General features: G+C 36.2%; 1 protein-coding gene across 1 annotated transcript in view; it reads right to left on the bottom strand.

Moving 5' to 3' along the window:
- The window catches only part of CF2H8orf34 (chromosome F2 C8orf34 homolog), a 405,526-nt gene that overhangs the window by 324,471 nt on the left and 66,283 nt on the right, over positions 1-14,772 (bottom strand). Inside the window, 1 exon segment of the mRNA XM_019822764.3 lies at positions 928-1,075. Within this exon segment, the coding sequence (XP_019678323.2) occupies positions 928-1,075 (148 nt within the window).

The following is a 14,772-nucleotide window of genomic DNA, read 5'->3' as shown; positions in this document are numbered from 1 at the left end:
GATGCAACAGGCATAGGGGATTTGGTTTCATAAGTAAATGGCAAACCAACAAGCCAGTACGTAGAAGAAAAAAACTGTCGGACACATTCTATAAGCGAAGATCAAAGTCAAATCTACCCAGTTCTCTCAGTCAGTGCTTATTGGGGAGATGAGGCTATTGCAGACTTGGTAAGGTTGGTTCCCCAACGACCGGAGTAAACGAATCCACGTAAGGGTGAACTTACTACATAAGATAACAATGGGCGCCACGGGAAATAGAGAATAATCATTAGTTTGGACAAAGTGAAAGGTAACTTCGTAAAAATCTTTGTTTACCTTTCTACAGATAAGCTATAAGCCCTGAATTCAAATTCTTTATGAAAAGAAAGAAAAGTTAGTTTGAATTAATATGGAATGAAACCTTTTTGTGCAAATCTGAATCTTCTATTAAAATGGAATATACAGATTCTCATATCTTGAAGCATGATACATAGCATAATATATAACAATATGTTCAAATTCAAGAGTATCTTATGGAAAATTAAATTTTTTTCTTTTTTATTTAAGTATTATTAACATACAGGTTTGTAGTAGTTTCAGGTGTACGATATAATGATTCAACAATTCTATACATTACTTAGTGGTCATCAAGATAAATGTACTCTTGATCCTTTTTATCTTTTTCACCCCTCCCCCCCACCTCCCCTCTGGCAACCACTAGTGTGTTCTCTGTATTTAAGACTCTTTTTTTGTCTTTTTTCATTTGTTCGTTAATTTTGTCTCTTAAATTCCATACATGAGTGAAACTTTAGCATATGGGTTAAGTTACAAATGAATATATGAAACCCTTAGTAACCATTTACATTTATCTTATAATCAGAAAGATTATTGTACATTTTTTAATTAAATGTAACAAAATCAACTGTAAAATATATTTTTTTTACTTACCTGCTATTTCACTTTCTGCCCAGAGAGCTGCAGATCCAGATAAAGTTCTTTGAAGCTGTCCGCGGTTTCCTTGTTTAGACTGAAGATGGTCAATGAGAAATGGGATTGGCTGGTCAGGTGTCTCAGTTATTAATTTGGTCATTAATTCCTGAAAGCAAAATACAGCATATATGTGTATCTAATAATAATTGTGAACACTTACATAGTACTTACTATTGCCAGCACTGCTCTACCTACTTTATATACACCAAATGATTTAATTCTAATGATAATCTTTTCAGGCAGGTACAAGCTATTGTCCTCCTTGTGAGGAAAGTGAAGTACAGAAGAGTAAACTATGTTACACAGCTAACACACACAAAGCCAAGAAATATTTACTTACATTTATTTTTCTTATTCTACTTGGCCAAAGAAATACTACACTGTGATCTAAATTCTTTTAAAACTTATAGCCCAAGGGGCTCCTGGGTGGCTCAGTTGGTTGAGCGTCCGACTTTGGCTCAGGTCATGATGTCCTGGTTTGTTACTTCGAGCCCCGCATCGGGCTGTCTGCTGACAGCTCAGAGCCTGGAGCCTGCTTCTGATTCTGTGTCCCCCTCTCTCTCTTCCCTTCCCCTGCTCGCATTCTGCCTCTCAAAAATAAAGAAACATAATAAAAAACCAATTTTTTAAATTATAGCCCAAGAATTTTAAACTTCAGATTACTATTTTGAGAAATACATTACAAACTAAACTTTTGGTAGACTTCACCATATACCTTATATACAAACGTTATTTTTTCCTTCTTAACCATATCCCAAAATGAAAAAAAAAATTCATTGGAATGAACATTAGAAGCAAGTTAACAAGCCACCGACTCACAGAAACCAAAAAATGTCTTAAACTAGTCTCCAAACAATATTTACTTTTTCCCAAAGCCCTGATGGGTAATCATTCTTCTTTTTTTTAGTGAGTTAAGCAATGGAGATTTCTCTACTTGCTGAAGCAGGCTGTTCCATTTTGGGGTAGCTATAATGATGCCTTAAATTGGGCAGAAAGCTGCCGAAGGGTGATATCTATGCATTGTTTTTTTTCTAGTCAGGAACAGCAAAGAGCAAGCTCCAATTTGTGGTCAATTAAACTGTTCTCATAAGAACAGCTGCCAAGCCACGTGGATATCTTTTGTGCTGTGTAACTAGGTTTGTGAATTTGTATGCACCATTGTACATTCACATCAGTCACGTTTCACCTTGCTAGTTTTAGCCCAGAATTCTAGTCTGTCAATTGTTATTTTCAGTTTAGATTCTGTGAGAAACAGTGGTCTTATGAGTGGGCCAGAAAATCAGATATTAGGAGTACTAACAGAAGGGATACTGGAAATTCCCCATCCCATTGTCTTTTTTTGTTGGTGGCCTATTTCTTCTGCCTTGAATGCTCTTCTCTCAGATGTTCAGGTGCCTGGCTTGTCATCATTTGTCTCTAATGATATCTTCTTAAGAGAAGCTTACCCTAACCCATCTTCAGAAGTCTTTATCACTTCATTATCTTATTTTCTTCCTATCATTTAGCACTCTCCAGAATCATCTCATTTAATATTTGTTCATCTTTTTGTGCCTGCCTCTGCTCATCCTCTACCGCAGAACTGAAAGCATGAGAGTAGAGAGACCTCTACTCTCTCCCTGGAGCCTAGAACTCTACAGAGCTCATAGCTGGTACTGAATGAATGAATAAATGAAAAAATGAATTCTTAGTTTACTGACCCCAGGTGCATAATAGTAATTAAAGTCTCTTTTTGTCCTAGTTAACAACAATTAAAGCATGCATAGATTTCTTAGCTCAGCAGAAAACACTCTTCAAATTTCCTATACAAGAAACTGCTGTCATATCTCTGGGATATTTGTTCACATTGCCAACAATGTAGGAACACACTGATTTACCCGAGTAGAGGCTAAATGGACCTTGTAGATGACAAGATTCCAAGGTGATCTCAGAGACATGGATAAAATAATTCACGGTATCTCAAAAACGTGCAGATTGAACATAGAGTTGGAGCTAAAAAGAGCAAAGGATTTCTACCACAAAAATACTATGTAGCAAAATATTTAACAGACAACTGTGATTTTTTTTTTATATGCTGAAAAAGTAAGCAAGCAACCAGTTGGCACAGGTCTTCTTTATTTCTTTTATTTAAGATCTCTATTATTAATTATAACTAAAGAGGTCATTCCTATACTGTGGTTAAAGCAATGCAGGGTTCATTTAAACCCCAATTATACATCAGTGGAATGTAATTTAAAATATTTTGAGTTCTGCTTCTATAGATGTATCATATTCTATTTAAATACATCATACATTACAAATAATGAAAAAGAAATAGAAGAACCAACTGGATTACTCTTGTCACAGAAGGCCTGGGCACTCAGATAAAGCAAAATCAGGTCAGATAATAAAGCTGTAAAGCCACAGTAATTTCTAATCTGAAACCTCTGAAGATCTCATGCACTCCTTTTTACCTTTCAACTTAGATGGAAAGTTTCTGTGTCTATTTTCCTACTTTTAAAATAAAATAAAGTGTTCCTATATTGTCTTTAGAAGATGGGTCATACAGTCTTAATAAGCCAAGTAATTATTGTTAAATTTTAAAAATATCACTAGTCTCGTAACTAATTTTGGATATCCTTGTATTCCATTAATGAATATATAGTAAAGACACAGGATAAATTTAGTCATAAACAAAATGAAAATAGTTAATGTTTGCAATAGGGTATGTTGAGTACCTTGGCTGGACAATAGCCTGGCTTTAGATTATTGTATTTATAAAAGGAATTATCCTCCCACTCAATCCATGTATCCACCAACAAAGAACAAGAATAATTTTGAGCACTTGAACTGGATAGAAACCTCTCTTCTCAGACCTGAAAATTTAAATCCTTGTATTTGCAAAGATGCTCTGGCAACAAAAAGGTTGATCACCACCATGATCCCCTCCACCCAAGATTTATATACAAAGAGAACAGAGGGGCACACAGATTGAAGAAAAGAGAAAGGAGTCGTGCACCTGATGTCAGGCTGGAGATAGAAACCCGACTGCAGAAAAGTTTCACAAGGATTATTCACACAAGGAAGAAGCTATTCCAGAACAGCAATAGGTGTCAGGTAAGGAGGCTGAACACGAGGAGGAAATGTTCTGTGCTTCCAGCGGGGGTACGGGGGGATGGGGGCTTAGCTACAATTCTTACCATCAGTGCAAGAGCTGTGACATGAAATTCCCTGGGTGCTAGAACCTGACCGAGATGGAAATGCTGCGCCTGGCTGTCCGCACTACACTGGCCACCCTTGAGCCGTGCTGGGTGGCGGCCAAGAGAGCCTGCAGCGCGAGCTCCTACAAGGCAGGCAGGCACACTGCGCTCCCTCGAAGCTTCGCGCTCTACCTCTATGGAGGCCCGGCGCAGGCGCAGATCCAGACACACCCCAGCGCGCACTTTCCGACGAGCTGGCGTCGAGGGCGTACCCACCCGCTGACCCGGGAGCCCTAACCGCATGCGAGCTCCTAGGGGGCAGAGTCCCTGGGTAACTTGACGCCTTTACTGCCTGGGGATGCAATCATCTTCGCAACTGCCCCAAGGAGAGCCACCGACACCGCTTTTTGGGGGGAGGCACCCCAAACCTGTCCCAGGATGCAAGCTTCCTGGAAGGCCGGAAATCAGGGCACATCCTGAAGACTCCTCACCACCACCACCCCGTCCTGTAGCCCCAGAGCTGGCTGCAGGGTGTCAGGATATCCCTGTGTCTCCAGAGCCTCGCCCCTTGCCAGAAACCTACCCCTCCTACCCCGCCCAACAAACATACCGCGAGCCTCCACCCTCAGACCCTATGGGGATGCTGGAACCACACCGTGGAGTTGCTCCCCAGCTCTGAGGACAATGCACCGGGCCCCGACTTCCAGCTCAATGACGAAAGCCCTCCTTAGAGCTCAGGCCGACAGCTCAATGGCTGCCCTGAACTTGGAAAAGATTTGGAGAAGGCATGCCTTCGCCTCTTCTACTAATGGCCTTGCCTGCCACCTTTTCACCCAGGAATCCGGCCTATAGTGTGGGGCGTCCTCCTAATTGCTGCTTCAGAGATTTTCAAGTCTTCCTTTAGCCAAGGATCCCTGGGAAATGTTGGTTGTGGGCACATAAAAATTGAAATAACAATGGAAGTGGTAATAGCACTCCTGCCCTGGAACAAAAACATTTGTGGAAATTTTAGTCTTAAGGACCTGGGGATTAATAAAATATAGGCATTAATTTTGATGTGATCTATTTGCACTCACAGGCTTAGTTAAATTTGAGGCATTCAAGTTACAAACAGAATGTATTAACTGTCACCAATGCAGGATTTCATTCATACTTAACTAATATCAATAATATTACTAATGTAAACGAAATGCAAAAGACACAGGATAAGGTAATGATTACACACCAAAGCTTTGAAGTCAGATGGACACTTTAAGTCATCTTCTACTTATTAGCTGTTTGACTTTGGGTAAGACCATCACTTTAACATTCAATACTTCATCTACTAATTGTAAATGGTAATACATACTACCTAGATCATAGAGTTGCCAAGAGGATTAAATAAAATGATTGCAAAGCATTCATAAAGTGCTTGTGATATATGTAGCCTACACTGATAGGTTGGAAACTGTCTCCCAGAATCTCCTTTATATGATCTGGGTTAAAGTTTCCTAGTGTGAGGAATTCATAGGAGACTTGGGAAATAGGAGAGAGAAGCAGAAGGAATTATTCTCCAGAGTTAAATGCAAGCATATGTGGGGCAGATGAGAGATTCACAGAAGTTTCCCAGCAAGTTTGTAGAAACCACTGCAGACTGGGATCACTCTGGAAGCTCCCAAAGATACTGGAGAACTGCAGCAGCTTCCAGGCGAGCATTTGAGAGCCACGTGCTTCTGTGTTCCAGGCAGAGATCTTCAGGGTCACCGCCTCCTGCCTTTGGTGAAAGCCGCACAACCTTCAGCAGCATTTCCCTGGCCTCTGTGCCCCCCCTTCTAACTCACCATCACACAAACCCTGTAAGACCCAGATACATAGAGTGGCTTCTGTTTTCCTGACTGAACCCTTAATGATCCACCCAAAAGATGTGTTAGCTAATATTTTCACATTTATGATTACTTTGATCTATTTGCATCATAATATTTTATATGTTTATATGTTATTACTACTACTATCATTACCAGTTCTATCACATTTTTATAGCATACATTTTTGATGCTATATATGCATATTGCATCTTTTTATTGGCTTTATTTTTCTGGTTATGAAACTAATAGATGTCCTCTTAATATAGTTTATTATCAACTACAGTCTTTAACTTCATGAATATACTATATATTGAGACAGTCCCCTGCATTAATAGCTGTTTCCTTGTTAATTACAATTTCGTTACTGGTACCAATTCAAATACACTAATTTTAAAAATATACATAGGAAGATAACGTTCTTTTAAAAAATTTTGAAAAACTACAGAACATAGATCATTAAGCAATTACTGGATGCAAACATGTAAAGACAAATGGAATCCAGGGCTATTATAACTAATAATAAGACAACTGTGTACTATATATAACATTATCAAAATTAACGAGCTGGAAAATGAATACTAACGATGACTGTCTCAAAACACTATTTATTTTAATGTCCAAGCAAAATCATGAGTGAGGACGTAGCTCATCACAGAGTCATTATTAAAACTGGAATAGTAATCAGCTAATAGTAGAAATTATTTTAATAAAAGATCATTTCATTTAATGAAAGCTATGGGATCCCTTGGTCAAAAGACAAACAGAAAAGCACATATGTACACACAAACACCAAATTTAACATAACATTACATAATATTTTGTTTATCCATCCATGGGTTTCACTGACTCCAAATTAAGAATCCTTGCTCTGGGTCCCAGAGTATACAGACAGTATGGCATTCTGCCCCAAAATTACTTTACTTAATTACTTCCTTGGGATTAAGTTACATTTTATTTCATTACCCTAACAGGTAAGTACTACTTTTGTTCCTCTTAACCTCAGGAGAAAGTTATAGAGAAACAAATCCATTTCTAAAATCTAGCTTTCTCATTATATAGTCCTTTTGTTAAATCAGTAAATATGCAGGACATTATACTCCATTATGGAGGTGGTGTCAATCAGATATATTTTTTACTCAGCACCCATAAATATTTTAAATATTAATTCTATATGGAACATTATTATATGTAGAATATTATTTTAGTTCGAAACTGTTTTAGGATCTGATGGTTGAATTAAGTCTAAATCTGCACGTTTCAATTTTTTTCTTTTTAATTAGATCTTATTAAAATTTGCATTTGAAATCTCAACCTTTTGAACACCGACTCCACCCCCCTACCCAACTAATGTCATATATAGGCAGGTAATGGACACTGGGCTACCAAAAAATTCATGAGAGAATGTCCACTTAAAATTCAGTTGTCCCAGAAACACTTTTCTGAAACATTTTAAATTGATATCACCATTCCTAGTTGATCAAATCCCATTTGGTTTCCACCCACACCGGAACCCATGCTTTCCTTTCTCTCCTTCATTTTATCTGAATGGAAGTAGAACAAGGAGGTTTTTGTTTCGTTTTGTTTTTTGTTTTGTTTTGTTTTGTTTTGTTTTGTTCCCCTGCCTCGTTACACCTTTAATGCAATGTTATGAGTTTTGCCTTTGGCCAGGAAGAAGTTCCAATGCAGCATCTAGGGATCCATGCACAAGTGAGAAGGGGACAAGCAACTGTTTCATGTTTTTCTGTCAAACCCTTCTATTCATAGAACTCGAATTATCTGCTGGTCATTCAACCTTCTTCTACCTCAGAACCATGCCCACACCTGCCCTAAACTCACTTCCCTCATTCCCAATCAAAAGCAAGATTTCACTGGAACAATGATCTCAAGAGAAAAGGAAGCAAAGTGAATAGCAGTGATTAAACTACCATGTATTGAATCCAATATGTACAAGTGTCAGGTATTTTACGTAATCATTCACTATAAATTAAAGGCTTGTATACAAGATGCACAACCCAACTAGTGTACGTTCACTTTTACAAAGATGTTTGTTAAATCCTTGCGTATTTCTGGTTACCTGCCCCTCATCAACAACCCACCAATGCAAACCAACACACACACACACACACACACACACACACACAATACAGGACTAGGAAAAAGAAAATCTGTATTCCTATTTTAAAAGTCTCTTGTCCCTTTTTAAATATAAGTTAATATACAATTAGGTTTATAATACTCATTTATAATAAGTAATAAAAGGCATCTAATTAGCCTTGTTGTGTATTATGGAATATAATCTAGATAATCTAGGGAAAGTAAAAAGTAAGTTGTTTTATAATCCTTTTCATAATATAGGCAAATAAGTAAATCTAACCAGTGGAACTATCGAATGATGACAAGTGATGAAATATTTTGTCTAATGTCTACTAATCTTTCCTCTAATACACAAGTTTCCTTTCAGATTAAATTATTGAGTATTTAGTATCTACTTTGAGAAAATCTTCATATAAAAGTACAAGCTTATAATTAAATTTCCAGGAAAATATCAAGGTTCCCAGTGAAAAATATTAACATACCACATGGAAATATTTTCAGTACGGGTATTATATTGTTCAACATAAACATCTATCAAAGCAACTTATTTTGTGTTAGGTAGGAATTTCTAGAGTCTCACTTGAAAATACCGCTGTAGGAGTAAAATATAGGGATACTCAGCAGAAATAATAAAGCACTTCCAAACTCAAAGAAATTAATTAAATCAACCCATGATGGAAGTAGCAGATGTATGTATGTACGTACATATGTATGTATGTATGTATGTATGTATGTATGTATGTATGTATATACATATGATAAGAAGAAGGATGTCTCTCAGTTGAGTATGAATTTATTTGTGTTAGCCTTTCATCATTTGTAAAGAATATGTAACGAAAACAGAGTCTTCAGCATGACAGAATAATGAGGAAATTTAATAGTACGTGTCCATTACTTCCTCTTACAACTAATCATCTAAGGAAAGGATGTACACATTTCTGTCTCTATGGCAAGCATAACTTTAAATTGTTGATGGATAGATTGGACTATCATAGGTGAACACTGATACGTAGTTAAGTCCTAACTCTATTCTAGCACCCTAAGAGTCATAAATCAAGTGGCCTATTTCTAGAACTTACATTTTTCTTTCATTAATCTATTTGCCAAACTTCACCATCATTACAATATCTTAATAGCTATACAATAAATTCTGATAGCTTGAGGAAAAATTCATCCGATCTTGTATCACTCACTTTTCTATTTATTTTGTCAAGATTGTTCATTTTTCTCCTTTGGATTAACAAAAATTCATTCAACTTTTCCTCATGCTAATCTGAAAGTCTTACACATCTTTAATATTCTTTTTGTGACTTTCCAGAGATGATAAATTAATACTGACTTAGCCGCATTAAGTCATTGGTCCTTTCCCCTCATCTCAGATTTTGCAAGGAACTTAGAATACTTTGATTCCATTTATCACCCCTGGCATTAGCATACATTTGTATGTATCCACATATTTACTATTTTTATTGCTATATTTCTTCCTTCATCTCCAACCATCCATCTGGGATCATTCTCAGCAACATAAGGAATACCTTTTATTTTAGTAGTGCCAAATTCTGTGGGGTTTTTTTGTACCAGCCATCTTTTTTTTAGACCTAAAGATATTTTCACTGAATCTAACTATATATTGGGATTACTTTCTTTCCATTTTCTCTTGTTTCCATTATTATTTTTGAGAATTCAGCCACATTTCTTTAAAGAAAATGTGAATTTTCTAAGGATGCTTTTAATATTTCCTCTTTTCATTACTTATTTGCAGTTTTTAGGAGTATATTTTGAAATTACTATAAATTCATAGGAAGTTGCAAAGATATGTACAAAAAGGTTCATTCACCCTTCATCCAGCTTGCCACAATGTTAACATCATGCTAAACTATAGTATAATATCAAAACTAGGAAATTGACATTGGTACAATCTGTAGAACTTATTTACATTCCCCAGTTTACATGCATGTGTGTGTGTGTATGTGTGTAGCCCTACACAATCTTACCACATGTGGAGATGGTTAACTGCACCATCATCACAAGACTCCTTCTTGCTATCACTTTATACTCATACCCTCCCACTCCCATGCTCCATACCTAAGCCCTGGCGACCACATTCTATTCTCCATTTCTACAATTCTGTTATTTCACAATGTTATATAAAAGGGATCATGAAGTATATATCCTTTTGAAATTGACTTTTACACTCAACACAATTTCCTTGAGACTCATTCAAGTTATATTGATAAGCACAAGAATAAACAATAGTTTATTCTTTTTTATTGTTGAGTGTTATTTCCAAGATGTGGATATACTATAGTGTGTTTAACCATTCAGTAATAACTATCAATAATCATTGAAGGACATTTGGTTAGTTCCACATTTTAAGTATTATGAATAATGTTACCATGAACATGCATGTATAGGCTTTTGTGTGAACATACATTTTCATTTCTCTGGGACAAATGCTTAAGAATACAATTGTTGGGTTGTAATGCTAAGGTCATTCTTACTTTTAAAAGGAACTTATAAGCCTTTTTTGGAGTATTTTACATTCACACCAGCAATAAATGAGTAATTCTAAACATTCTCATAGGTTTATAATGACCCTCATTGTTGTTTTAATTGCACGGTGGCTGTACCAGTTTACTTCCCACCAACAGTGTAAAAGGGCTCCCTTTTCTTCACATGCTCACTAATACTTAATATCTCTCTTGTCTTTTGACAATAGCCATTCTAGCAGGTGTGAGGTGATATCTCATTATGGGTTTCGTTTGCATTCCCCTGATGGTTAATAACACTGAACATCTTTTTATGTATCCTTTGTCCACTTGTATGTTGTTGGGTTTTTTTGTAAAAATGTCTCTTCAGGTCATCTATTTTTAATCATATTATTATTATTATTTTGCTATTGAGTTGTATGAGTTTCTTATATTGTGGATATTAATTCTTTATCAGCTACCTAGTTTGCAAACATTTTTTCCCATTCCATAGGTTGCCTTTTCATTTTGTTGATTATTTCTTTTGCTGTGCAGAGCTTTTTAGTTTGAAGTAGACCCAATTTTTTATTTTTGCTTTAACTGCTTGTGCTTTTGGTTTTATATACAAAAATTGTTGCCAAGACTGATGTCAAGGAGGTTTTCCTTTGTTTTTCTTCTAGGACTCTTACAACTTCAAACCTTACGATTAAATCTTTAATCCATTTAAGTTAAAGTTTATGAGTGGTGAAAGACAAGGGTCCAATTGTACTCCTTTTCCGTATGAATAACCAGTTTTCCTAACACTATTTATTGAAAAGACTGTCATTTCTCCATTGAGTATTCTTGGCTCCCTTATCAAATATTAGTTAACCATATATGCATGGATTTATTTCTGGGCTCTCTATTCTATTCCATTGATTTACAGTGTCTGTTTTCATGCCAATACTACATTGTTTTGATTTCTATAGCTTTGTAGTCTAATTTAAAATCAGGAATTGTAATACCTACAGCTGTGCTCTTCTTACTCAAGATTGCTTTATCCATTTCGGGTTTCTTGTGGTTTCATGCAAATTGTAGTATTTTTTTTTCTATTTCTGTGAAAAATGACATTGGAATTTTGATAGGGATTGTACTGAATCTATTGAGGTTTTGAATAGTGCAGACATTTTAACAATATTAATTCTTATAATCCATGAATGTGGGATATGTTTCCATTTATTTATGTTTTCTTCAGTTTCTTTCATCCAAGTCTTATAGTTTTCAGTGTACAGATCTTTCACTTGGTTAAGTTATTGCTATATACTTTACGTTAGAGGTATGGTAAAGGAGATTATTTTATTTCTTTTCCCAATAGTTCATTGTTGGTGTATAGAAATGCAACTGATTTTTATATTGATTTGTATCCTGAAATTGTACTGAATTCATTTATTAATTCCAACAGGTTTTTGGTGCAGTTTTTAGGAATTTTTATACATAATATTATGTCATCTGCAAATAGAGACAATTTTACTTCTTTCTTTCTGATTTGGAAGTCTTTTTTTTTTCTTTTTCTTGACTAACTGTTCTAGCTAGGACTTTCAGTACTGTATTCAACAGGAGTGATGAGTGTGGTCACCCTTATCTTGTTCCTGATTTTAGAGAAAAATCAGGAACTGATTTCACCACTGAGTATAATGTTAGCTGTGGAATTGTCATACATAGTCCTTAGTTTATTGTATGTTCCTTCTATACCCCATTTGTTGGAAGTTTTTTACCATGAAAGTTGAATTTCATCAAGTGTTTTTCCTGCCTCTATTGGGAGTATCATGTGATTTTCCCCCCTTCATCTGTTAATGGGGTATATCATGTTTATTGGTCTGCATATGTTAAACCAACCTTGCAACTCAGGGATAAATCCCACTTGATCATGGTTTATAATCTTTCCAATGTGTTGTCAAAATTCAGTTTTCTAGTAATCTGTTGATAATTTTTGCATCTATATTTATCAAGTATATTGGCTTGTGGTTTTCTTATAGGGTCCTTATCTGGGTTTGGTATTAGGGTAATGCTGGCCTCGTAAAATGAGTTTGGGAGTGTTCCCTCCCCTTCAATTTTTGGAAAAGTTTGAGAAGAATTGTCATTAATTCTTTAAAAAAAGTTTTTAATGTTTATTTTTGAGAGAGAGAGAGACAGACAGAGGGACAGAGAGTGAACGGGGGAGGGGTAGAGAGAGAGTGAGACACAGAATCCGAAACAGGCTCCAGGATCCGAGCTGTCAGCACAGAGCCCAACACGGGCTGGAACTCACAAACAGCGAGACTATGACCTGAGACCATGACCTGAGCCGAAGTCGGAGCTTAACTGACTAAGCCACCCAGGCACCCCGGCATTAATTCTTTAAATGTTTGCTAAAAATCACCAGCATCTTCGGGTGCCTGGTGGCTCATTCGGTTGAGCATCCGACTCACTTTCAGTTCCGGTCATGATCTCGTGTTTCGTGGGTTCCAGCCCCACATCAGGCTCTAAGCTGACAGCAGGGAGCCTGCTTGGGTTTCTCTGTCCCTCTCTCTCTGTCCCTCCCCTGCTTGTGCTGTCTCTGTCTCTCTCAAAATAAGTAAATAAACTTTAAAAAAAAATTTTAAACCACCAGCATCTCTTTCATTTGTAATTCTTATTATTGAGTCCTCTCTCTTTTCTTCCCTTGGTTAATCTAGCTAAAGGTTGGTCAATTGTGTTTATCTTTTCAAAAAACCAGCTCTTCATTTCATTGATTTTTTTCTATTGTCTTTCTAATCTCTATTTATTTCTCCTCCAATCTTCATTTCTTCTGCTAACTTTGGGTTTAGTTTGCTCTTTTTTTCCCTAACTTTTGTAGTGTAGGTTGTTTGACATTTTTCTTTTCTCTTAACATAGTCATTTATCATCCCTTCACTTTCAGCCTATGTGTGTTCTTAAAACTAAAGTGATTCTTCCATAAGCACCATATTGTTAGATCTTGTTTTTAATCCATTCAGGCACTCTGTCTTTTGACTGGAGAATTTAGTCCATTTAAATTTGAAGTAATTATAGGTAAGTAAGGATTTATTATTACCATTTCATTAATTGTTTTCTGACTTTTTCTCCTTCCTTCCTTCCTTCCTTCCTTCCTTCCTTCTCTCTTGTTTTTCTTTGTGATTTATTTTGCATAGCAATATAAATTCCTTTCTCTATAGATATCTTATAGACATTACAGTCTACTTTAAGCTGATAACAAGCAACCTTCAATGCATTAAAAAAACTCTATGCTTTTTTTAATAATTTTTTTTTTTAATTTATTTTTGAAGGAGACAGAGAGACAGAGCATGAGCAGGGGAGGAACAGAGAGAGAGGGAGACACAGAATCCAAATCAGGCTCCAGGCTCCAAGCTGTCAGGACAGAGCCCGATGCAGGGCTCGAACCCATGAACTGTGAGATCATGACCTGAGCCAAAGTCGGACGCTTAACTGGCTGAACCACCCAGGTGCCCCAAAAACTCTATGCCTTTAAAAAAAGTCTACACTTTTACTTCACCTCACCCACATTCTATCTTAATGGATGTCACACTTTACACCTTTTCTTCTTTTACTAGAGATAAAGCGTATTTTTCAAATCACCATTATAGTTTTAGGGTATTCTGGATTTGACTATATATTTACTTTTACAAATGAGTTTTACACTTGTATTTGTATTCATATTGTTACTTAGCATCCTTTCATTTCAGCTTGAGGAACTCCCTTTAGCAATTCTTGTAACAATGGTCTAGTGGTGATGAACTCCCTCAGTTTTTGTCTGGAAATGTCTTTACCTCTCCATGTCTAAAGGATAGTTTTGTCAGGTATAGTATTCTTCATTGGAAGGCTTTTTTTTTCCTTTCAGCACTGTGAATACATCATCCTTTCTCTCTTGGCCTGAAAAATTTCTATAGAGAAAGCTGCTGATAGCCTTGTAAGTGTTCACTTGTATGTAATGAGTTATCTCTTGAGGTTTCAAAGTTCTTTTGTATTTGACACTTAACATTTTGATTATAATGTGTCTCAGAGTAATCTGCTTTGGTATGATCTTGCTTGGGATCCTTTGAGCTTCCTATACCTGAGTGTTCATATCTGTCCCAAGATTTGGAAAGTTTTCAACTATTATTTCTTATAACAAGCTTTCTTCCCTTGTCTCCATGATGTGACTATTTGTTCACTTTTTGGTCCTATAATTAATGTAGGCTTTCTTAA

The sequence above is a fragment of the Felis catus genome, chromosome F2 (assembly GCF_018350175.1).
Source record: "Felis catus isolate Fca126 chromosome F2, F.catus_Fca126_mat1.0, whole genome shotgun sequence".
NCBI lineage: Eukaryota > Metazoa > Chordata > Mammalia > Carnivora > Felidae > Felis > Felis catus.
This window is presented reverse-complemented; position numbering and strand designations above follow the sequence as displayed.